The sequence below is a fragment of the Babylonia areolata genome, chromosome 4, assembly GCF_041734735.1.
Source record: "Babylonia areolata isolate BAREFJ2019XMU chromosome 4, ASM4173473v1, whole genome shotgun sequence".
Lineage (NCBI taxonomy): Eukaryota > Metazoa > Mollusca > Gastropoda > Neogastropoda > Buccinidae > Babylonia > Babylonia areolata.
The window spans coordinates 27,808,515-27,833,201 of NC_134879.1; the positions used below are offsets into that span (position 1 = coordinate 27,808,515).

At 43.0% G+C, this 24,687-nt stretch overlaps 2 protein-coding genes and 1 pseudogene across 4 annotated transcripts in view; 1 reads left to right on the forward strand and 2 right to left on the reverse strand.

Annotated features, from left to right (window-relative positions):
• LOC143281009 (uncharacterized) overlaps window positions 1-5,076 on the forward strand; it is a 55,078-nt gene extending 50,002 nt beyond the window's left edge. The window contains exon 14 of one of the 3 annotated variants that reach the window (XM_076585888.1): window positions 434-5,076. In XM_076585888.1, the coding sequence (XP_076442003.1) occupies window positions 434-582 (149 nt within the window). In that variant the 3' untranslated portion in view covers window positions 583-5,076. The remainder of the gene's footprint in view (window positions 1-433) is intronic. The other 2 variants (XM_076585889.1, XM_076585890.1) reach the window with 2 other exon arrangements.
• Window positions 5,077-14,821: 9,745 nt separating this feature from the next.
• Window positions 14,822-15,286, reverse strand: LOC143281428 (histone H2A-like). The gene has a single exon (XM_076586638.1). It carries the CDS (start codon window positions 15,284-15,286, stop codon window positions 14,822-14,824), a length of 465 nt encoding a protein of 154 aa, XP_076442753.1.
• A 2,529-nt stretch (window positions 15,287-17,815) lies between these two features.
• On the reverse strand, window positions 17,816-24,467 carry LOC143281429 (histone H2A-like; annotated as a pseudogene).
• Between the last annotated feature and the right edge of the window lie 220 nt (window positions 24,468-24,687).

Below are 24,687 nucleotides of genomic sequence, written 5' to 3' on the forward strand. Positions count from 1 at the left end.
TCTTTATGGAATGCATACAGCAACATCTTTATTCACAGACTTTGCTGACACCTCACGTTGTTGTGCTATGTTGTTGAAAAAATGAAAATCATGTTTGCTTTCTCAAACCATATTTCATTAACAAAAAAACAAAAAAAGTGAAGTAATGTTAATTTATTGTCATGGTTGGAAAGTACTGTGTGAATGACAGCAATTCAGTGATTTTTTGCTATGTTTTATTTTGTTTTATTGTTGGTGTATGTGTGTGTGCTGTTGCTATCATTTTCTATTTTTCTGTTGGATTTTAAGTGTGTGTGTGTTTGTTGTTGATATTGTTTTTGTTGTCATTGCTATCTATTTTTCTGTTGGGTTTAGTGTGTGTGTGTGTTGATCTACTTTTTTCCATTTAAAGTAGACCACTTTCACCAACACGTCTTCTTTTTGCTACCAACAGAACTGCGGGCAACAACGTGTATTGACCGTGAAACTCGTTCCCGCCAACAGTATCGCAGAGCTGTGACCTCCGTGGCTGCCGGCTCCACACATGCCCTGGACCTGCCCGCATCCCCCCGGGACAAAATCATCTACGAGGAACATTTCTGATGCAGGACACCTTGGACCGCATGGTCTGAGAGGACGTTGCTGCAAAAGCCTTGTGTGTGTGTGTGTGTGTGTATGTGTGTAGAGGAAGAGCAGAATGAGAATGATGAGGGGGAGAAAAACCAGTGGACCATGAAACTGTGATGACTGCTTTTTTTGGTCATGCTGCAAACTTTGCAGTGACTGTGTTGATGGTTGTTTTGTTAACGAAAGTTCAGACTTTAAGGCACTGTTGAAAAGAAGGATTGATGATTTGGGAGGACTGCTGGAGAAACCATGTAGGGTTCTTTTTTTTCTGTCCGTTACACAACCAACATCGACTTGCCGATGACTCTGTCGTGATTCATGCATGCTGGGTATTTTCGTGTCTCCATAACCCACCAAACACTGACATGGGTTACAGGATCTTTAACGTGCGTATTTGATCTCCTGCGCACGTATACACACGAAGGGGGTTCAGGCACTAGCAGGTCTGCACATATGTTGACCTGGGAGATCGGAAAAATCTCCACCCTTTCCCTACCAGGCGCCGTTACCGTGAATCGAACCCGGGACCCTCAGATTGAAAGTCCAACGCTTAAACCACTCGGCTATTGCGCCCGTCATGAGTTTGGAGGGTTATTGTGGAAAGGATTGTTTGGTTGGAGGGAATCTGGACGTTCCGCAGTGTTGTGAGAGTTTTTGGATGGCCCGGTTTTGATGGACTCTTACTGTTGATTGTGGTTGTGTAGCAGGTGTGTGATTTGTTGTTGTGGGGGCGGGTTGTTGAAGAGGCTGTTGGTGTGACTCAGGGTTTGGTGAGGGAAATGTCATCAGCTATAGACTGTGGCATACGTTTTTTTGTTTTTTTTGTTTGGTTGGTTGTTTTTTTTCCCACCCACAACAGACACTGCAGGAAATAGTGTTTCCCTGTGGTCTTTGTTTGGTGGCAGGAAACGTTTTTCCTGTTCTACTTCCGATTATGACTTGTGAAAGGGAACGGCAATGGCTTCTTTAAAATAATGGATGCACACAAACACATGTACACACATTTTTTCAGAAGTACTCTTGTGGTTGTTTTGGAAGTTTAAGGAATGTTTGTCAGTTGTATTGTCCTTCGAAAGATGGGATAAAGTAACTCAATATATTTATGAATAATGTCTAAAGGAGGTCATTGCTACACATGCTTGGAGGGGGGCGGGGGGGACAGGGAATTTTTTCTGGTTTTCTTCATTGATTTTAGTGCAGAAAGACGCTTAGCTCTGGTTACCAGAACATCTGTGGAAATGATTTAATTTGAGCCTCTGGTTACCAGAACATCTGTGGAGATGATTTAATTAGAGCCTCTGGTTACCAGAACATCTGTGGAGATGATTTAATTAGAGCCTCTGGTTACCAGAACATCTGTGGAGATGATTTAATTTGAGCCTCTGGTTACCAGAACATCTGTGGAGATGATTTAATTTGAGCCTCTGGTTACCAGAACATCTGTGGAGATGATTTAATTTGAGCCTCTGGTTACCAGAACATCTGTGGAGATGATTTAATTAGAGCCTCTGGTTACCAGAACATCTGTGGAGATGATTTAATTAGAGCCTCTGTTTACCAGAACATCTGTGGAGATGATTTAATTAGAGCCTCTGTTACCAGAACATCTGTGGAGATGATTTAATTTGAGCCTCTGGTTACCAGAACATCTGTGGAGATGATTTAATTTGAGCCTTTCTATCAATATCCCAACCCATCCCCCCTTTCCTCTACCCCCACCAGCCCCCTGTGTTCTTAACTCTTTGTAGATTGGTTGATGGACTGATGTTAGTAGTTGTGTAGATTTGCTCCTTAACTCTTTGTAGATTGGTTGATGGACTGATGTTAGTAGTTGTGTAGATTTGCATGATAAGCCAGCCTCCTTAATATGTTTTTATATTTGTAAAAAAAAAAAAAAAAAGAAAGAAAAAAATTGATAAAGGGAAAGGAAACCCAGTACCTGTTCAAATCTTGTGAGGAACAAATTGATTTACAAGGGTAGGCCAACACATGTATATTCCACGGATTGTGTTCTGTTGCAATGATCAAAGCGTCATGGTCTTTTATATATTTATATATAGATATGTATATATTAATAAACATGTCCTGGGGGTGGGACTATTTTCTAAGAAGTCTGAAAGACATTTACAACCTAAAAACAACGTGACTCGGGCAATAGGAACAGTTTGCCAGGATAAGTAGATGTGCACATTGACCACCATACTTTGTGTTCTCCAGTTTTCAGGTACTGGCTGGCTTGTTAAATTGACCACTGAGCAGTCAGTCTGAATGTTATATTTCAAATCACACAGACACCCAACATAAACATTGGCATTCCTTCTGTTCATTGTAACATGGTGTCAATCTGGTGGTGTGGGTGTGGTGTTAGACAAGTCCCCTGCCCCTCCCACTTCCTGGAAAGGTTGTCCTTCTCAGCCATACCGTCTCAGACAGATGTTGACATTAAAACCAAAATGCAACTAACTTGTATTGTGAGGGTTACAGTGTCATGAGCTTTTTGTTTCACATTGTTTCATGTTTGATAGCACAACATTTAAAATTGATTTCTCCTTTGGTATTTTGACATTTAGCAGCTGAAGTGAAAGGCCATGCAAGATAGGACTAACAAAAACAGATACCGGTAATTCAGCCAGCTTTACGGCTAAAATCACAGACTGACATAAGTTTACATTTGGGCCAACAGCAAAGTGAGAGCTGTATTATCAGTGGCTTCTCCAGTCAGTGGGAAACCATTTACAGCTTAGTCTTTTGTGAAGGACTGTGACTCTCAAACTAGGAGGCAAAATTGCACTGGCTCTTGGTGCTGCAGCCTTTGGGGCTAGTTAGCCTTTGGGAACCATTGCAACACCGACTGTCCTAAGACCCCCTTGGCCAAGAGAGTGGGGATGTAACTTGGGCAAGACACTCTCCACTATAATCAAATTCCAGCCAAAATAGTCAGAACAGCAGTGCCTCCTCTGCTGTTCTGATGGTCATAGTCGGACACGACTATCATATATATATATTTTTTTTTACCTGGTTAAAAACATGTATACATTCAAAAACATTTACACGTTACATGTTCAGTGTTTGAGTATCTTCAATTTGAAATTGTAACTCCTGTTTATAGGACTTTTTGCTGTTGTTGTTGATATTTGGTTGATAGATAGAATGCAGTGCTGTACATAATGTCTGCTTATTGAAGTTAGAATGACAGAGAGGATGATGTACTTTAAGAGCAAGAAAATGGATGATTCATATGGTGATTTGTGATTTATTTTGAATTTGTGTGTGCAGCTTTCTGTTGCACACTATGCTGACGTTTTCAGCGTGTGCTATAGTATTAGTTCACATGTGTTATTGCGAATGTCAAGAACCACATGAACTGCACCACTGTGAAAAACAGTGCATGTGAGTCTCCCATAATTTTGGAGCCAGAGGAATGAATGCTTTCAGTCCATAATTGCCATTGCACTTTTCATGTCTTTCCGAAGAAGTAAAATCAAAAATTAAAAATCATGCAGAAAATGTTGATGATACACAGAGAATTCCATAAAGCATGTTATTTATCTGGTGTGACAGAAAAGAGGATTTTGTGTAATGCTGAGGTAAACTTTCACATTGTTCATTGTTATTCAATCTGTGTCTGTCAGTGTTAATCTTTCTGTGACATCTGACCTACCACATGTTTTCTGTGTTGATGTTTTAGCCACATCTGGAGGTGCTGTTCTGTATTTCAGGGATGTCTTCCTTCAAGCCACAAGAAGTAAAAACATATCTCATGGTGTACTTTGATTGAGGAGGAGGTACATGTTTGGTAGTAGCATACATCAAAATATTTATTTATGCTGTAGATTGTACATACACAACTATGTGCACGAATGCACATGTGTGTGCATGCATGTGTGCGTGCCTGTGCACACACACACGCACACACATTATTACTGAGCGAACGTTTAAGGTCTTGCTACAGACAGATTACATTGATGTTAAGCAAATGTTCTTTTCACATGAATGACTGTGCTAGTTAATGATCAGAGAGTGTGTGTGTTTGTGTGTGTGTGTGAGAGAGAGATATATTTCAAATCAAAGATCAGGCTATCATCTTCATATTGATTGTATATATTGTGTAGATAGAAACAAAACCTGTACATTAGTTGTCAGATTGTACAGTTTGTTCATTTTCAGTGATGGCTTCAGCTGGGTAGCTTGTTTGATTTCACCGTTAAAGTCTTATGTCCTGTTCATCATCCTTATAACTGAGACTGACTGAATGAAATACTGCATCACTTACCTTATCATGGTGACCCCCCCCCCCCCCATTCCTCCCCTGAATGAAATACTGCATTACTTACCTTATCATGGTGACACCCCCCCCCCCCCCCATTCCCCCCCTGAATGAAATACTGCATCACTTACCTTATCATGGTGACACCCCCCACCCCCCTCCCCCCCTGAATGAAATACTGCATCACTTACCTTATTAGGGTGACATCCCCCCCCTGCCCCCCTGAATGAAATACTGCATCACTTACCTTATCATGGTGACACCCCCCACCCCCCTCCCCCCCTGAATGAAATACTGCATCACTTACCTTATCATGGTGACCCCCCCCCCCCATTCCTCCCCTGAATGAAATACTGCATCACTTACCTTATCATGGTGACACCCCCCCCCCCCCATTCCTCCCCTGAATGAAGTACTGCATCACTTACCTTATTATGGTGACACCCCCCCCCCCCCCCACCTGAATGAAGTACTGCATCACTTACCTTATTATGGTGACACCCCCCCGCCCCCCCACCTGAATGAAGTACTGCATCACTTACCTTATCATGGTGACACCTCCCTCCCCATTCCTCCCCTGAATGAAGTACTGCATCACTTACCTTATCATGGTGACATCCCCCCCCTCCTCCCCTGAATGAAGTACTGCATCACTTACCTTATCATGGTGACCCCCCCCCTCCGGCCCCCATTCCCTCCCTGAATGAAATACTGCATCACTTACCTTATTATGGTGACCCCCCCCCCCTCCCCCCCACCTGAATGAAGTACTGCATCACTTACCTTATTATGGTGACACCCCCCCACCCCCCCCACCTGAATGAAATACTGCATCACTTACCTTATTATGGTGACACCCCCCCGCCCCCCCCCACCTGAATGAAGTACTGCATCACTTACCTTATTATGATGACACCCCCCCGCCCCCCCCCCCCCCCCACCTGAATGAAGTACTGCATCACTTACCTTATTATGGTGACACCCCCCCGCCCCTCCCACCTGAATGAAGTACTGCATCACTTACCTTATTATGGTGACACCCCCCCGCCCCTCCCACCTGAATGAAGTACTGCATCACTTACCTTATTATGGTGACATCCCCCCCCGCTCCCCCCCTGAATGAAGTACTGCATCACTTACCTTATCATGGTGACATCCCCCCCCGCTCCCCCCCTGAATGAAGTACTGCATCACTGACCTTATTATGGTGACATCCCCCCCCCCCCCCCCGCTCCCCATTCCTCCCCTGAATGAAGTACTGCATCACTTACCTTATCCTGGTGACACCCCCCCCCCCCGCCCCCACTCATTCCTCCCCTGAATGAAATACTGCATCACTTACCTTATTATGGTGACATCCCCCCCCCCCCCATTCCTCCCCTGAATGAAATACTGCATCACTTACCTTATTATGGTGACACCTCCCACCCCCCTCCCACCCCTGAATGAAGTACTGCATCATTTACCTTATTATGGTGACCCCCCCCCCCCCCCAGCCCTGAATGAAGTACTGCATCACTTACCTTATTATGGTGACCCCCCCCCCCCCCCACCTGAATGAAGTACTGCCTCACTTACCTTATTATGGTGACCCCCCACCCACACACTGCTTTAGCACACTTTTTTTTCCAGTGTGGTCACCCCTGAAACTGAAGAGCTTTGCTTTTGACACCATGCGAAATATGAAAAAAAGATAAACAAGCTCATGGAAGGGTGGGTGTAGAGGACAGTTGAGACCCAGTTAACAGGTGGGTTATTGTGAAGGAGCGCTTATCATTATTAGACAGGTTAAAGGACGGATCTGGTGAAAACCACTACATCCCCATAGTCTGGAAGAAAAAAAAGATCCTGTGTAGGTACCTAGCTACATTCAAATATGTACTTCTCTTTGTCTTCATCTTCAGATGTTTGCACTTCTCTTTGTCTTCATCTTCAGATGTTTGCACTTCTCTTTGTCTTCATCTTCAGATGTTTGCACTTCTCTTTGTCTTCATCTTCAGATGTTTGCACTTCTCTTTGTCTTCATCTTCAGATGTTTGCACTTCTGTTTGTCTTCATCTTCAGATGTTTGCACTTCTGTTTGTCTTCATCTTCAGATGTTTGCACTTCTCTTTGTCTTCATCGAAGATGTTTGCACTTCTGTTTGTCTTCATCTTCAGATGTTTGCACTTCTCTTTGTCTTCATCTTCAGATGTTTGCACTTCTCTTTGTCTTCATCTTCAGATGTTTGCACTTCTCTTTGTCTTCATCTTCAGATGTTTGCACTTCTCAGTTGTTGTCGTGCTTCTTACCACCAGCCCCCCGCCCCTCCCCCAACCCCCTCCCATCCCCTCCCACCTAGCCACTCCCCCCTTCTGTCCTTTCCCTCCACCAGATCCCCGCCATCTTCATCTTCACCCATCCTCCCACACAAACGTTTACAACGCAATGTTTTCCAAAGTTTCTGTTGTGGTTTGTCATTTATGTCATTTATGTATGATTATGAGGTCTTGAAAATGTGTGTATGATTGAAGCATCAAGTCCCCAATGAACATGTGTGCCAGAGATCTGTGTGTGGGATGTTTCTGTTGAGTGTTGCCTTTCCTGTGTTTGACGAGGAAAAGGAGAGAAAGTGGATTGATGTACCTACATCACTGTGCCTGCCTTTTGTTTTGTCTTGTCGGTGTCTCTGGACATTGAATGAGAAGCACATGCAGTGTCCGTGCTGCTGTTCTGAATGTGAAAGTGCAGTCTGATTAGTGATTATTAAGCAACGAATCATATCTCAAGTAAACGCATCAGGTTGAGTCTGGGAAAAGTTACCAATGTACTCTGTGTGTGATATCCACATGGCATTGCAAACAGCTGTAAATCCAGACATCATGACACAGTCTGAGTGAAAAACTGCTTCATTCAAATCTGTCGTCTGTTAATCAACGCAGAGCAGTATGCTGTCACTCCATAAAATGATATGAACGTGATCCAGCGACTGAACTCACTGCAGGCAGTACACTTTGGAAATTTAGCTCCTTGACTGTAGCTGACGAGTATGCTCATCAGTGAAGGGCTGTCACCACACTGTGATAAAACTGAGCTCACTGGTCAGGATGGGTATCAGTCACCACTATTTACCTGGACTTCTTTGGGGATGGCATTACTTTGGTTCATTTACGCCACAAAGTGTCACAAACAGTAAAAGCACATTAGATTCACACACACCCTGATCTATTTCACCATGGTACAGCACTTAATGGGTTAAATACTGGAGACTGATTTTGTCAGGATGCTGTCAGTTATTACAATACAATACAGTACAGTACAATACAATACAATTTTATTCATCCATTTGGATATTGAATTGTGTAACGATGGCTTATAAGACAAACTAAAATTTTGATTTTTTTACACCAATTTTTGTAAACCACTCACATTGTAAAATGTTCTTGCCTGTCTCTCCAAATAAAGGTTTCTCCTGTTTTTGTATCCAACAAAACTGATCTTTTTCCCCATTTTTATTGAGTTCCCTTCATCGTTTAGTCTCTGAGATTACCATGTGATGTTTCACTGTCAGTCAACAGTAGTTTTGTCTCAACTCAATTTTCTGAAAAGAAATCTTTTTTTTTCTTTTTCTGTTCTCGTTTTCTTTCCATGTTTGTAACTGGTCACACATTTCATGAATGCAAGGCTTCAATAGGTGTGTCGGGCTGCTTATAATTATGGTCTGCCATCACATCTTTGATTTAATACCAGAAAATTTTTTGGGGTTTGATTTGTACTTTTATTGCATGTATTTTCTTTTAACATTTTGAGGTGTTGGTAATCAAAGAAGTTATGTTCACTATTCTGTTTGTTTTAATTGCAGGTGACAGTTATGATTTTCTTCTCAATATTTTGTTTGGCTTAAGACAAATGCTCACATTGTTGCTTTTCGATAAACCACAGGTTTTCAGTTTCGAGAAGGCATCATAGTGTGCAGATTGATCCATATATACTGCAGCACATCTGCTTTACAGAAAAAGGAAAGAGTAAGTAAACAAGTAAGCACGTACAACTGGTGTGAAACTGAACAATCTAGCCAAATGTTGTTGTCAGTGTATTCACAGAAGACGCCATGACTTTTCCTTCACGGCAGAAACCATGCACTTTGTTCCTTACGATGTTTTGCATTCAGGTTTTCAGCAACTGTCAATCCTGAAACGCCCACGAAAAATCCATTCACCTTTCTTTATTTTCCTTCCAGTTCACATCATTGACTTGAACTATTATTGTTTACACTTCGTCTGCAGAATATTTCTATCTACACCCAGCAAAATATTTCCATTTGTACTTCTTCAGTAAGCTGTCCCCATTGTCTCTGATTCATAAGTTAAATTGGTTCAAAATATTTCTGTAGCCTCTAACTTACCATTTAAAATGGTATAACACATTGTTATAGCACTCTTCCTCGCATAGAGCTTACAGCAAACTTTCACCCAGGTCTTTGTCAGTGTACCGGACTTACTTACCAGGGTGTTTTTGCGTTATGCATGAGATTTACCCCACAATTGCGTCGATTTTTGCCCTGCTGTACATATTTTTGAGAATTGGATGATTTGTGACTTGGTTCAACATATTGTCCTGTCATGCTAATGTGAAGCAGCCTTCATGGCAAAGTGGTTAGGTTTATAGACTGATGACTAGGAGATGCAGGTCCAAGCCCCTTCAGAGGTGGGATTTTTTTTTTGGCCCATGTCTAGCTTCTACACAGAGTTGAGTAGTGTTGTGGGCTCAGACGGGGAAAGTGGGACCACACAGTCGAGGGTCATTCCCTTCACAGATGTGTCTTCGGGAACGTTGAGCAAATTTTCTTACCAACACTGCAGGTGTCCGTTTCTCTCAAGTCTGGTTGACCACAAGGATACAGTATGAAAGGAAGCAGAGACTGCAGCTTTGACATGTAAAAGGAAGCAGTGAGTGCAGCTTTGACATGTAAAAGGAAGCAGTGAGTGCAGCTTTGATCATGTGAAAGGAAGCAGAGTGTGTAGCTTTGACATGTGAAAGGAAGCAGACTGCAGCTTTGACATGTGAAAGGAAGCAGAGTGCAGCTTTGATCATGTGAAAGGAAGCAGAGATTGCAGCTTTGATCATGTGAAAGGAAGCAGACTGCAGCTTTGACATGTGAAAGGAAGCAGACTGCAGCTTTGACATGTGAAAGGAAGCAGAGTGCAGCTTTGATCATGTGAAAGGAAGCAGAGATTGCAGCTTTGACATGTGAAAGGAAGCAGACTGCAGCTTTGACATGTGAAAGGAAGCAGAGTGCAGCTTTGATCATGTGAAAGGAAGCAGAGATTGCAGCTTTGACATGTCAAAGGAAGCAGAGAGTGCAGCTTTGATCATGTGAAAGGAAGCAGACTGCAGCTTTGACATATGAAAGGAAGCAGAGTGCAGCTTTGATCATGTGAAAGGAAGCAGAGATTGCAGCTTTGACATGTGAAAGGAAGCAGAGTGCAGCTTTGACATGTCAAAGGAAGCAGAGATTGCAGCTTTGACATATGAAAGGGAGCAGAGTGCAGCTTTGACATGTCAAAGGAAGCAGAGATTGCAGCTTTGACATGTCAAAGGAAGCAGAGATTGCAGCTTTGACATATGAAAGGAAGCAGAGATTGCAGCTTTGACATATGAAAGGAAGCAGAGAGTGTAGCTTTGACATGTGAAAGGAAGCAGAGAGTGCAGCTTTGACATGTGAAAGGAAGCAGAGTGCAGCTTTGACATGAGGTCATTCCCATACCGAAACGGGCCTACATAGTACTATTCTTAGCATCCTGATCCAATACATTGTCCCAGTATCTCTGGCCTTTCATGCCCTGCTCACATGGCTGACCTTTCAATTGCCCCTTCACTTCATGTGTGGTGAGCTCCTCCTGTCAGCCAATCTGGCACCATGACTAAGCAATTATTGTCGTCAGTACTGTATTGCATTACTCATTTTTTGTCACAACAGATTTCTCTGTGTGAAATTCGGGCTGCTCTCCCCAGGGAGAGTGCGTCGCTACACTGAGAGCGCCACTCATTTGTTTGTATTTTTTCCTGCCTGCAATTTTTTTATGTTTTCCTATCGATTTTTCTATAGAATTTTGCCAAGGGGCAAACCTTTTGTTGCCGTGGGTTCTTTTACGTGCGCTAAGTGCATGCTGCACACGGGACCTCGGTTTATCGTCTCATTCAAATGACTAGTGTCCAGACTATCACTCAAGGTCTAGTGGAGGGGGAGAAAATACTGGCGACTGTGTCGGGATTCGAACCAGCGCGCTCAGATTATCTCGCCTCCAGGGCGGACGATTTACCTCTAGGCCACTCCACTCCAGTAAAGGGGCTTTGTAGGTGGTGTCCTGCAAATGTTGAATCAGAACAGGCACTACAGAACACCAGTGCAGAGTCCATTCTGCTGTGTTACCTCCTGGAGGCTTAGCATCAATACTTCCCTGACTGTGGACTGCTGGTATCGGGACTGCAGTGGGCTGTGCTGGGTATGGCAGTGTGGGGGGGGGCTTGGAACGGGTGGTGTGGAGGTAACACCACTGAAACAGCAACCGGTGGTGGGACAGCTTAAAAAAAATTTTAAAAGGAGAGAGAGAGGGATGTCATAATGTGGGATATTGTGCAACAGAAAATAGGTGAACAAACTGATAGACTAATATCTATGGGAAACCGTGAATCGTTGCGTCATTTTTATCTAGAATGGTTGAGATTCTGGAAAGATTGTGTGTTTTTGGTCTTCTATTACTTAGAAATATATATTTGTTATATGACTGATCGTTTGTACCTGATCACATGTGAAAATGGATGTGTATTTCTGTATATATAGTATTTATATGGTCACTTCATTAAACAGAAAAAAGGTCTAGTGTTTATTTGTTTTCAGTGCTTTCTTGGTCGCTTACTGCTTTATGAGTCTGGATGCATTTCAGAGTGCCCAGCTACATATTCAGTACAAATGCACTCCACATTTCTTCAGTCTGTTCCTTTCCATTCATGCTCAGTTGATGTGCTCCGAGCTTGTACCTTCTCACCTCTTGTTTCTTAATTGTATGATACCTCTCATCTGGATTGCTTCACACAAACATGTGTGGATGTGCGGACCTGCTAGTGCCTGAACCTCTTCATGTGATTACACATGTAGATGATCAAATACACACTCTTGTAATCCATGCCAGAATTCTGTGGGTTATGGAAACAAGAATATGCCCAGCATGCACCCCTACCACCCACCCCCAAGACGGAGTATAGCTACCTATACATGGCTAGATAAAAACAGTCGTACACTTCAAATCCCATTCATACACATGAGCAAATTGGGAACTTCAGAGTTACAGAAGAAGCAGAATGATATTGTTTTTGTCTTGGATAACATTTCTTTTTTTTATTATTTTCTTTTTGTTATCATTTTGTTTTTTTTTGTTGTTGTTGTTTTTTGTTATCCTTTTTTTGTTTGTTTTGTTTTGTTTTTGTTTTTTGTTGAAATGAACCCAACCCATTAGAGTGTGAGGGTTATATTTTGAGATTATTCATCGATGAGTGGTATTATCGGTCCACTTTCATTAACCCTTTTTTGATAAACATAACTGGTATTACTGGTCCACTTTCATTACCCCATTTTTCATAAACACTGTTTTCACGTGTACAATATTTTCCAGTAAAAAAAACAACCCAGCGCATTTTTTTTTAAACAAAAAATGCCTCCTACATGGCGTATTCGAAAAGTCAGACGTCTAAAATATTTCCTTGAATTGAAAATGATAATACGGAGGTCAGTCAGAATAGTCAAATAGTGACAGAGATGACTCAGAACCTTAATAAACATCATAATTTAATGAGGAAATCAGGCAGGGCATGTTCTATCTGCCCTTGCTAAATCTCTGTGTGCAGGATGCTCATGCGCGCGCATGCACACACACACACACACACAAACACTCACACATACACACGCACACACACAGAGAGTTGACTTACCCTCCCTCTACCCCCCTCACCCTCCTCCAGTCCCCCTCCTCCGCCCCCGTCCCCACCCCCCCCACCCCCGCACACACACATACACATACGCACACACACACTTGGTTGACTTACCCCCCAAAACAAAAAACAAAGAAAATCCGTTTATTACCAATTCAGCAACAAAGGACCAGCTATGCTGGAACGTCACCATAGTTGCCCCCCAAAGAAGCAAACTTGTATACCCTCCAGACACGAACTGGTAGTTGGGGCGAGTAAAAATCTGTTTTATGAGTACCATAAAACACAAACTCCAGCCCGCCTCCCATTTCCCAATTCTCTCTTTTTGCTTTCTAAATTTTCCTACCACTGGGTTTCGTCCATTTCCATTTGAAATCGGACGTCAATACTGTGTTTGAAAAGTTTCTCGACCAAATAAAGAGGTGATACTGTTGACTTTTAGCAAATCAACCGAATTTAAGGTTTGATGATGATTTATTAATATTTTTATACTGCCAGAGCCTAAAATTAAAGCTATTTATGCAGTAACTGACCTGCATGCTATTTTTAAAAAAAAGGATCATTATATACATGAACTAAATATAAGATTGCCTGGCTATGAAAATAGAGAACAAGAAAAATACAAAAGATCCGATACTGAAACATACATGTTAGTTCCTAAGTACACTGCGTGAAACAAGCCACAATAAGCTACAACATCACGTACACTAGATTTGCCACAAATAATCCAAACGGGGACACTGCATAAACACCTGTACCCAATACAAAAGTTGTCAGGGATAAGTGAACCAAAAATATGATTATTAAAAAAAAAAATACAGTGAGATTACGATATCAATTACGGGAGCAAAAATATCTGTATGTATACAGCCCATTGCAGTAAATAAAATGTCACTTTGTGAAAAAAAAAGGCATCGGAGCGTGAGTAAAGTGGATTAAATTTGACCCATTATATAAAAACATTACGATAAGTCTAAACTAAGGCTTGATTATGACTTTGTTTTTGTCCTATCAAGTCACTTGTTCAGTTGGCAATGTCGCTGTATGTGTGTGTGTGTATAGAGAGTTCGATCAAATTAGTGTGTGTACAGACATGAATAAAAAATGTTTATGATTTGATTATGTTTGATTTTATGCTCTCAAGTGCAATATTCTGGATGTGTATTTGGCAATTTTTCTGGTTCGAAATGAAATAGAAAACAAATCAAAATCGCAGGCAACTAGTTCGAGCAGCACTGTCAGTCATATTGAGTTTGGACAATGTTGTTTGATAATTCGTGTGTTCTCTTATGGGGTGTGGAGTAGGGTGTGGATGAGTGAGTGACATTACTGAGAGTATTCGTGTAGTGCTTTATTATATGTGATCATTGTATCTGAGGGGTGGAGTTCTGATTAAAATAAACGGAAAAGAAAATGTCAGTGGTGGGAAATCGGCAATACCAGTTGGTGTATAGCGATCGTATGGCAATGTGCTAGTCGTTTGTGTGTGGGCGTGTGCTGTGTATGTGTGTGTATCTCTCTTCTGTGTGTGTGTGTGTGTGTTCGTATGTGTTGTGATTATGTCTGTATCTCGATCTGTCTCTCAATTGTGTGTGTATGTGTTCTTGTGTGCATGTTTGCGTGTGTTCGTGAAAGTTTGTGTATGTGTTGTGCTTGTGTCTGTATCTCGATCTGTCTCTCAATTGTGTGTGTGTATGTGTATGTATGCGTGTGTTCGTGAAAGTTTGTGTGTGTGTGTGTGTGTTTGAATTAAAATCAGAAGCCTCGTCAAATAGACGAGTCTCAATTGTAGGCTGACCTCATATACAACACCAGAACACCCACAACTGAAAGAATATCAACTTTGCAATGAGATGTCCAACCCTCTTGGGAAGACAAGGGTGGCCCTAAGAAGGGCCTGGGAAGGGGTGGGTGAGGGAGGTGAAGGTAGGTGTGAGGTAGCCCTGAAAAGGACTTGAGTAGCAGTAGGTGGAGCTGGTCTTACGGGAGGAGAACCGGAACTTTCAGGGTGTAGACCTTCTTCATCTTGACTTGCTCCGTGCAGGGGGCTGCGTCCCGTTTAACGTACTTAACGAAAACCTTGAGCTCGGAATAGGTCTCATCGAACTTGAAGTAGTAAATACGCTTGTGCAGCATTTCACCCTGGATGATGGTCACACCGGACATGAGCTTGTTGAGCTCCGCGTCGTTGCGGATGACCAGCTGAAGGTGACGAGGGATGATTCTGATCTTCTTCTCCTCACGGGCAGCCTGGCCTGCCAGCTCCAGCACTTGAGCAGCCAAGTATTTCAGCACGGCGGCCAGGTACACAGGGGCTCCGGCATCCACACTCTTGGCATGGTTGCTTTTGCGAAGGAGTCGGTGGAGACGCCCCACAGGGAACTGCACTCTTGTGCGAGACTTGCTCTTTCCCTTGACTTTTCCTCCTTCACCACGTCCAGACATGTTTTCAGTTGACAGCAAGTTGCAAACTGACCTACCCGCACCAGGCCCATCCCCCTTTTATAGCCAGTCATGACGCCTGTACACGTGTTTCTCCGGTTTGCGTAATACACCGAGCCCGACTAACTAGGGGGAGTGATCTGCTTTACTACAACACAACTGGGGTTAGTGGAGTTGCTGGCAGATGAATGCCTGAGGAGGGGGTGGTATGGTGGGGGGGGGGGGGACTGGAGGGACTAAATAAAACTGTTGGGGGGTGAGGGGGGGGGGGTAAGTCAACCAAGTGTGTGAGTGTGTGTGTGGGAGGGGGAGAGACGAGGGGAGGGGGGGGGGAAGGAGGACGGGGACTTAGTGTTGGAGGGTGAGGGGGGTAGAGGGGGGGGTAAGTTAGCTCTATGTGTGTGTGCGTGTATGTGTGTGTCTGTGTGCGTGTGTGTGTGTGTCTTTGCGTGTGTGTGCTTGTATGTGTGTGAGTGTGTGTCTGTGTGCGTGTGTATGTGTGAGTGATTGTGTGTGTGTGTGTGTTTGTGTCTATGTGCGTGTATCTGTATGTGTGCGTGTGTGTGTGTGCATGTGTGTGTTTGTATGTGTGTGTGTGTGTGTGTGTGTGCGTGTGTGAATGTGTGTGTGTGTGTGTGTGTGTGTGCGTTTCAGATGAATACTGGCATTGTAAATGTTACGAAAACAAATTTTCGGAATTCTAAGCCAGCTACTCATATCAAATGTTTTAATCCAACTGGTAGTTGGGGCGAGTAAAAATCTGTTTTATGAGTACCATAAAACACAAACTCCAGCCCGCCTCCCATTTCCCAATTCTCTCTTTTTGCTTTCTAAATTTTCCTACCACTGGGTTTCGTCCATTTGCTTTTGAAATCGAACGTCTATACTGTGTTTTAAAAGTTTCTCGACCAAATAAAGAGGTGATACTGTTGACTTTAGCAAATCAACCGAATTTAAGGTTTGATGATGATTTATTAACATTTTTATACTGCCAGAGCCTAAAATTAAAGCTATTTATGCAGTAACTGACCTGCATGCTATTTAAAAAATAAAAAAGGATCATTATATACATGAACTAAATATAAGATTGCCTGGCTATGAAAACAGAGAACAAGAAAAATACAAAAGATCCGATACTGAAACATACATGTTAGTTCCTAGGTACACTGCGTGAAACAAGCCACAATAAGCTACATCACGTACACTAGATTTGCCACAAATAATCCAAACGGGGACACTGCATAAACACCTGTACCCAATACAAAAAGTTGGCAGGGATAAGTGAACCAAAAATATGATTATTAAAATTAAAAAAAACAGTGAGATTACGATATCAATTACAGGAGCAAAAATATCTGTATGTATACAGCCCATAGCAGTAAATAAAATGTCACTTTGTGGAGAAAAAAAAAAAGGCATCGGAGCGTGAGTAAAGTGGATTAAATTTGACCCATTATATAAAAACATTACGATAAGTCTAAACTAAGGCTTGATTATGACTTTGTTTTTGTCCTATCAAGTCACTTGTTCAGTTGGCAATGTCGCTGTATGTGTGTGTGTGTATAGAGAGTTCGATCAAATTAGTGTGTGTACAGACATGAATAAAAAATGTTTATGATTTGATTATGTTTGATTTTATGCTCTCAAGTGCAATATTCTGGATGTGTATTTGGCATTTTTTCTGGTTCGAAATGAAATAGAAAACAAATCAAAATCGCAGGCAACTAGTTCGAGTAGCACTGTCAGTCATATTGAGTTTGGACAATGTTGTTTGATAATTCGTGTGTTCTCTTATGGGGTGTGGAGGGGTGTGTGGATGAGTGAGTGACATTACTCAGAGTATTCGTGTAGTGCTTTATTATATGTGATCATTGTATCTGAGGGGTGGAGTTCTGATTAAAATAAACGGAAAAGAAAATGTCAGTGGTGGGAAATCGGCAATACCAGTTGGTGTATAGCGATCGTATGGCAATGTGCTAGTCGTTTGTGTGTGGGCGTGTGCTGTGTATGTGTGTGTATCTCTCTTCTGTGTGTGTGTGTTCATATGTGTTGTGATTGTGTCTGTATCTCGATCTGTCTCTCAATTGTGTGTGTATGTGTTCTTGTGTGCATGTTTGCGTGTGTTCGTGAAAGTTTGTGTATGTGTTGTGCTTGTGTCTGTATCTCGATCTGTCTCTCAATTGTGTGTGTGTATGTGCATGTATGCGTGTGTTCGTGAAAGTTTGTGTGTGTGTGTGTGTGTGTGTGTGTGTGTGTGTGTGTGTGTGTGTGTGTGTGTGTGTGTGTGTGTGTGTGTTTGAATTAAAATCAGAAGCCTCGTCAAATAGACGAGTCTCAATTGTAGGCTGACCTCATATACAACACCAGAACACCCACAACTGAAAGAATATCAACTTTGCAATGAGATGTCCAACCCTCTTGGGAAGACAAGGGTGGCCCTAAGAAGGGCCTGGGAAGGGGTGGGTGAGGGAAGTGAAGGTAGGTGTGAGGTAGCCCTGAAAAGGACTTGAGTAGCAGTAGGTGGAGCTGGTCTTACGGGAGGAGAACCGGAACTTTCAGGGTGTAGACCTTCTTCATCTTGACTTGCTCCGTGCAGGGGGCTGCGTCCCGTTTAACGTACTTAACGAAAACCTTCAGCTCGGAATAGGTCTCATCGAACTTGAAGTAGTAAATACGCTTGTGCAGCATTTCACCCTGGATGATGGTCACACCGGACATGAGCTTGTTGAGCTCCGCGTCGTTGCGGATGACCAGCTGAAGGTGACGAGGGATGATTCTGATCTTCTTCTCCTCACGGGCAGCCTGGCCTGCCAGCTCCAGCACTTGAGCAGCCAAGTATTTCAGCACGGCTGGCCAGGTACACAGGGGCTCCGGCATCCACACTCTTGGCATGGTTGCTTTTGCGAAGGAGTCGGTGGAGACGCCCCACAGGGAACTGCACTCTTGTGCGAGACTTGCTCTTTCCCTTGACTTTTCCTCCTTCACCACGTCCAGACATGTTTTCAGTTGACAGCAAGTTGCAAACTGACCTACCCGCACCAGGCCCATCCCCCTTTTATAGCCAGTCATGACGCCTGTACACGTGTTTCTCCGGTTTGCGTAATACACCGAGCCCGACTAACTAGGGGGAGTGATCTGCTTTACTACAACACAACTGGGGTTAGTGGAGTTGCTGGCAGATGAATGCCTGAGGAGGGGGTGGTATGGTGGGGGGGGGGGGGGGACTGGAGGGACTAAATAAAACTGTTGGGGGGTGAGGGGGGGGGGGTAAGTCAACCAAGTGTGTGAGTGTGTGTGTGGGAGGGGGAGAGACGAGGGGGGGAGAGGGGGGAGGAGGACGGGGACTTAGTGTTGGAGGGTGAGGGGGGTAGAGGGGGGGGTAAGTTAGCTCTATGTGTGTGTGCGTGTATGTGTGTGTCTGTGTGCGTGTGTGTGTGTGTCTTTGCGTGTGTGTGCTGTTGTGGTTGGCTGGTGCGTGTTAGTGTAGTGATGTGTGGTGTGGTGTGAGGTACTGATGGCTGTGTGTGTGGCAGTGTTTGTTGGTTAGTGTGTGTTCATTGATGTTGGGGTCGTCGTTTAGAATACTGGCTTGAATGTACGGAATTCTGATAGCCGCTACTACCTTAACCATGTATGGGGCGAGTAAAAACGTTTTAGGTCCACACACTCCAGCGCTCATCCCAATTCTCCTTTTGCAATTTCCTCCCTGGTTTTCTCCTGCATCGTCATCTGTTTTAAGTTTCCGCCAAAAAAGAGAACGTGACTTTTAGCAAATCAACCGAATTAGGTTGTATATTTATTATTTTTTATACTGCGTCCTAAAATTAGTTTTGTGCAGTAGGGACTGCATAGGGTTTTTTTGAGGGGGTTTATGTAATGAACATTAAGATTCTGGCTTGAAAAAGAGAACAACAAATTCAAAAGATCCGATCTGAAATAATGTTGTTACCGATACTGCGGAAACAAACCCAATAGTACATAGACACAATTGCCACAATCCAATCGGAACTCATATCCCTGTCCCAATATCTAAGTTGGTGGTATTGAAAATGATTATTAAATAAAAAATAAGTGTTCGATCAATAAAGGGCAATATTTCTTTTATGAAATAACGCATGTTAATAAATGTCCTTCTGGATAATAGCATGTGCGTGGTCAAGTGGCTGATTATTAATTGACCATCATATAAGGAAAAACCCTAGCAACTAAGGCTGCTTATATTTTGTGTTTTAGTCCACAAGCCTGGTTCAGTTGGCGAGTGGGTAGTGTGTGTTGTATAGACAGTTCACTCACCAGTGTCAAACATATAAAAAATGTTTAGGTTTGATATGTTTGATTTTGTTAAGTGCATATCTGGATGTTATTTGGCAATTTTTAGGTTCAAATGAAATAAAAATAAATAAAATCGCAGCAATTTAGTTCAGCAGCATTCAGTCATTGAGTTTGGACAATATTGTTGAAATTCAAGTCTCTATGGAGTAGGGGTAGAGTGGAGGTAGTGACTAACAAGAGTATTGGTATGCTTATTAAGTTGACAAAATCGAAGGGGAGTCTGAATTAACTAACGAAAGAAAATGTCAGTGGGAAACGCAATAACTAGTTGAATTAATCGTAGGAATTGTGCTATCTTTGGGTAAACGTGTCTGTATGGTTAATAAAATTCTGTCTTGTGTGAGTTAAAAATGTGATGGATGTGTATAAATGATCTATCTTCAATTGTGTGTAAAAAATGTATCTTGTTACATGTTGCGTGTATCTGAATTTGTGTAGTATGTTGTGATGTGTGTATTGTGTCTGTATTCGATCTGTATCAATTTGTGTGTAAGTGCATATGTGTTTGTAAATTTTTGTGTGTGTGTGTGTTGTGATTTCGATGTGTTTGGGCGTTTTGTGTTGTATGAATTAGATTAATCTGATCGCATCTAAGTGGTTGTTATGCTATGTATGTATGTTCGTTGAAATTGTGTGTATGTGTGTGTGTGTGGGTGTGTGGCTGTGGTGTTTGTTTAGTGTTTGGTATGTTTTTATTGTGTCTGTATCGATGTGCTAGTTATGAGGTAGAATGTTTTTGGATCGTTCGAAAGTTTGGTGTAGTGTTGGATGTTGTTGGTGTGTTTGTTTGGTGTGCTGTGTCGTTCGATCGTCTCATTGTGTGTGTTGTGTATTGTGTATGATGGTTGTTCTGTAAGTTTTGTGTGGTGTGGTGTTGTTGTGTGTGTGTTTCTGTATGTGTTCGTGATGTGTTGTGTTGTGTCTGTATCTCGTTGTCCTAATGTGTGTGTGTGTGTATGTATTGTGTGTTCGTGAAATGTTTGTGGTGTTGTGTTCTGTCATTTGTTGTGTTTTGGGTTATGGTTGGATAGTAGTTCGTCTGATTTAGCGAGTCTCAATTGTAGGCTGACCTCATATACCAACACCAGAACTCCCACAACTGAAAGATATCAACTTTGCAATGAGATGTCCCAACCCTCCTTGGGGAAGACAAGGGGCCCCTATGAAGGCCTGGAAGGGGGGTGAGGGATGAAGGGTGGTGTGAGGTAGCCCTGGAAAAGGCTTGGGTAGCCAGAAGGACTGGTCCGGAGGAGAACTGGAATTAGGGTGTAGAATTTCTTCATCTTGATTGCTCCGTGGCAGGGGCTGCGTCCCGTTAACGTCTTAACGAAAACCTTAGCTCGGAATGGTCTCATTCGAACTTGAAGTATAAATACGCTTGTGCAGCATTTCACCCTGGATGAGGTCACACCGGACATGAGCTGTTGAGCTCGCGCGTGGGGTGACCAGCTGAAGGTGACGAGGGAATGATTCTGATCTTTCCCACGGGCAGCCTGGCCTGCCAGCTCCAGCACTTGAGCACGCCAAGTATTTCAGCACGGCGGCCAGGTACACAGGGCTCCGGCATCCAACCTCTTGGCATGTTGCTTTGGGGAGTCGGTGGAGGACGCCCCACAGGGAACTGCACTCTTGTGCGATGACTTGCTCTTTCCCTTTTTTCCTCCTTCACCACGTCCAGACATGTTTTCAGTTGACAGCAAGTTGCAAACTGACCTACCCGCACCAGGCCCATCCCCCTTTTATAGCCAGTCATGACGCCTGTACACGTGTTTCTCCGGTTTGCGTAATACACCGAGCCCGACTAACTAGGGGGAGTGATCTGCTTTACTACAACACAACTGGGGTTAGTGGAGTTGCTGGCAGATGAATGCCTGAGGAGGGGGTGGTATGGTGGGGGGGGGGGGGGGGGACTGGAGGGACTAAATAAAACTGTTGGGGGGTGAGGGGGGGGGGGTAAGTCAACCAAGTGTGTGAGTGTGTGTGTGGGAGGGGGAGAGACGAGGGGAGGGGGGGGGGAGGAGGGGGCGGAGGACGGGGACTTAGTGTTGGAGGGTGAGGGGGGGTAAGTTAGCTCTATGTGTGTGTGCGTGTATGTGTGTGTCTGTGTGCGTGTGTGTGTGTGTCTTTGCGTGTGTGTGCTTGTATGTGTGTGAGTGTGTGTCTGTGTGCGTGTGTATGTGTGAGTGATTGTGTGTGTGTGTGTTTGTGTCTATGTGCGTGTATCTGTATGTGTGCGTGTGTGTGTGTGTGCATGTGTGTGTTTGTATGTGTGTGTGTGTGTGTGTGCGTGTGTGAATGTGTGTGTGTGTGTGTGTGTGTGTGTGTGTGTGCGTTTCAGATGAATACTGGCATTGTAAATGTTACGAAAACAAATTTTCGGAATTCTAAGCCAGCTACTCATATCAAATGTTTTAATCCAACTGGTAGTTGGGGCGAGTAAAAATCTGTTTTATGAGTACCATAAAACACAAACTCCAGCCTGCCTCCCATTTCCCAATTCTCTCTTTTTGCTTTCTAAATTTTCCTACCACTGGGTTTCGTCCATTTGCTTTTGAAATCGAACGTCTATACTGTGTTTTAAAAGTTTCTCGACCAAATAAAGAGGTGATACTGTTGACTTTTAGCAAATCAACCGAATTTAAGGTTTGATGATGATTTATTAACATTTTTATACTGCCAGAGCCTAAAATTAAAGCTATTTATGCAGTAACTGACCTGCATGCTATTTAAAAAATAAAAAAAGGATCATTATATACATGAACTAAATATAAGATTGCCTGGCTATGAAAATAGAGAACAAGAAAAATACAAAAGATCCGATACTGAAACATACATGTTAGTTCCTAGGTACACTGCGTGAAACAAGCCACAATAAGCTACAACATCACGTACACTAGATTTGCCACAAATAATCCAAACGGGGACACTGCATAAACACCTGTACCCAATACAAAAAGTTGGCAGGGATAAGTGAACCAAAAATATGATTATTAAAATTAAAAAAACAGTGAGATTACGATATCAATTACAGGAGCAAAAATATCTGTATGTATACAGCCCATTGCAGTAAATAAAATGTCACTTTGTGGAAAAAAAAAAAAGGCATCGGAGCGTGAGTAAAGTGGATTAAATTTGACCCATTATATAAAAACATTACGATAAGTCTAAACTAAGGCTTGATTATGACTTTGTTTTTGTCCTATCAAGTCACTTGTTCAGTTGGCAATGTCGCTGTATGTGTGTGTGTGTGTGTATAGAGAGTTCGATCAAATTAGTGTGTGTACAGACATTAATAAAAAATGTTTATGATTTGATTATGTTTGATTTTATGCTCTCAAGTGCAATAGTCTGGATGTGTATTTGGCAATTTTTCTGGTTCGAAATAAAATAGAAAACAAATCAAAATCGCAGGCAACTAGTTCGAGCAGCACTGTCAGTCATATTGAGTTTGGACAATGTTGTTTGATAATTCGTGTGTTCTCTTATGGGGTGTGGAGGGGGGTGTGGATGAGTGTCACAAACTCTCTTAATACATGTTGTTCTATCTGCCCTTGTTAAATCTCTGTGTGCAGGATGCTCATGCGCGCGCATGCACACACACACACACACACACACACACACACACACACACACACACACACACACACACACCGGGACATCCAAACCAGACTATCGCAATCCAGGACCGCGGACCTCCAGTATGGCTGCCAACATAAGCGGAACCCACACACCTGTAGCTAACGAGTGAAACGGGAGCCCCTTGAAGAAGGGAGAGGGAGGGAGACAAAGCCCTGTGTTCACCCTACCGTGAAGCCCTAACGTGCACAGGTGTGTGTGGTCGGGACCATCAAGTGAAGCGAGAATCAGAGACAGGTGGACTGGAGAACTCAGCCCCATCCTGACCCTAGATATCTACCTGACAACGGGGGTCTGTGTGTAGGTTTACAAATACGTCTTGTTTTGAACTCTGCTGTTCATTCCGTAACGAAATTAGTGGGTGGTTGTTGTCCTAAAGCCACCCTCTCTCTCTCTCTCTCTCTCTCTCTCATGGTTTCTGATCACGTGTTACAACTTACTACATATCCACGAGACATTTCTTTTCATTGGAAAAAGAAAAGTTGGACAGTTATGAAAATCCAGAAAGCAGGGATGTGACAAAATTACATCACAGAAATAAGTATATAGAAAAACGTAAAAAATACACATGTTCCTTAATGGGTTATGAAGCTGGTAGATGCTTCATTAATCGGAAAATAACAGAGAAACACTCCATCAGTTTCACAGTTTCATAACTGTGTATGAATCGGGGGGGGGGGGGGGGGGGGGGGGGGGTACACTGTGTGAAAACGCCTTCCATGTGGACAGCATTCCCATTTCAACTTCAAAGAAACTGCTGTAAAAAGATAAAGTAATTCAATAATGTCTGTCTTCTAAGAATGCCTCTGTCTCCATATATATTTACGTGAATGTGTACACGTATGAATGACGGTTTTGCCATTTTACATTCCTGATCACATAATATGGTACTTCTAACGGCAAAACAACAACAACTACAACTTCTACTTGCTCGAAACAAAAAATCCTGGATTGTGTTTCCTGAGCTTACCAAACACAAGAAAAGAAATAAACCAACGTTTCGCGGAATCCAGTGCAGCAAGTCTTACGAGCCAGGAATAAATGTCAAGACGGATCTCCTTCCTTCACACCTGTAACCATGTGGCTTACATTCACTATCCTTGGCAACAAACGACGTACACATTACGAATGTGACAAAGCACTTGCACCCAGTCGCAGCATGAAACCTCAAGCTCTCTGAGAAGCCCTGTGGAATGCTTATTGACAGAACAAACAAATGTAGCCATATTCCTTCCTGAACTGCTAACCAAACAAGCGGTCGACTGACTTCTTGACGTCCAGGGCCCGGTTACACAACACGCCGTTAGCGGTTACCTGGCCGGTAAACCCCTAACCTACTGCTAAAACTGGTCGTTTTGCGGCAAGCCAGGTCTTTTGTCCTGGTCGATAGGACTCGGAGAAGCAAACTTTGCACAGTTGGTTGAGGAAAAAATCAA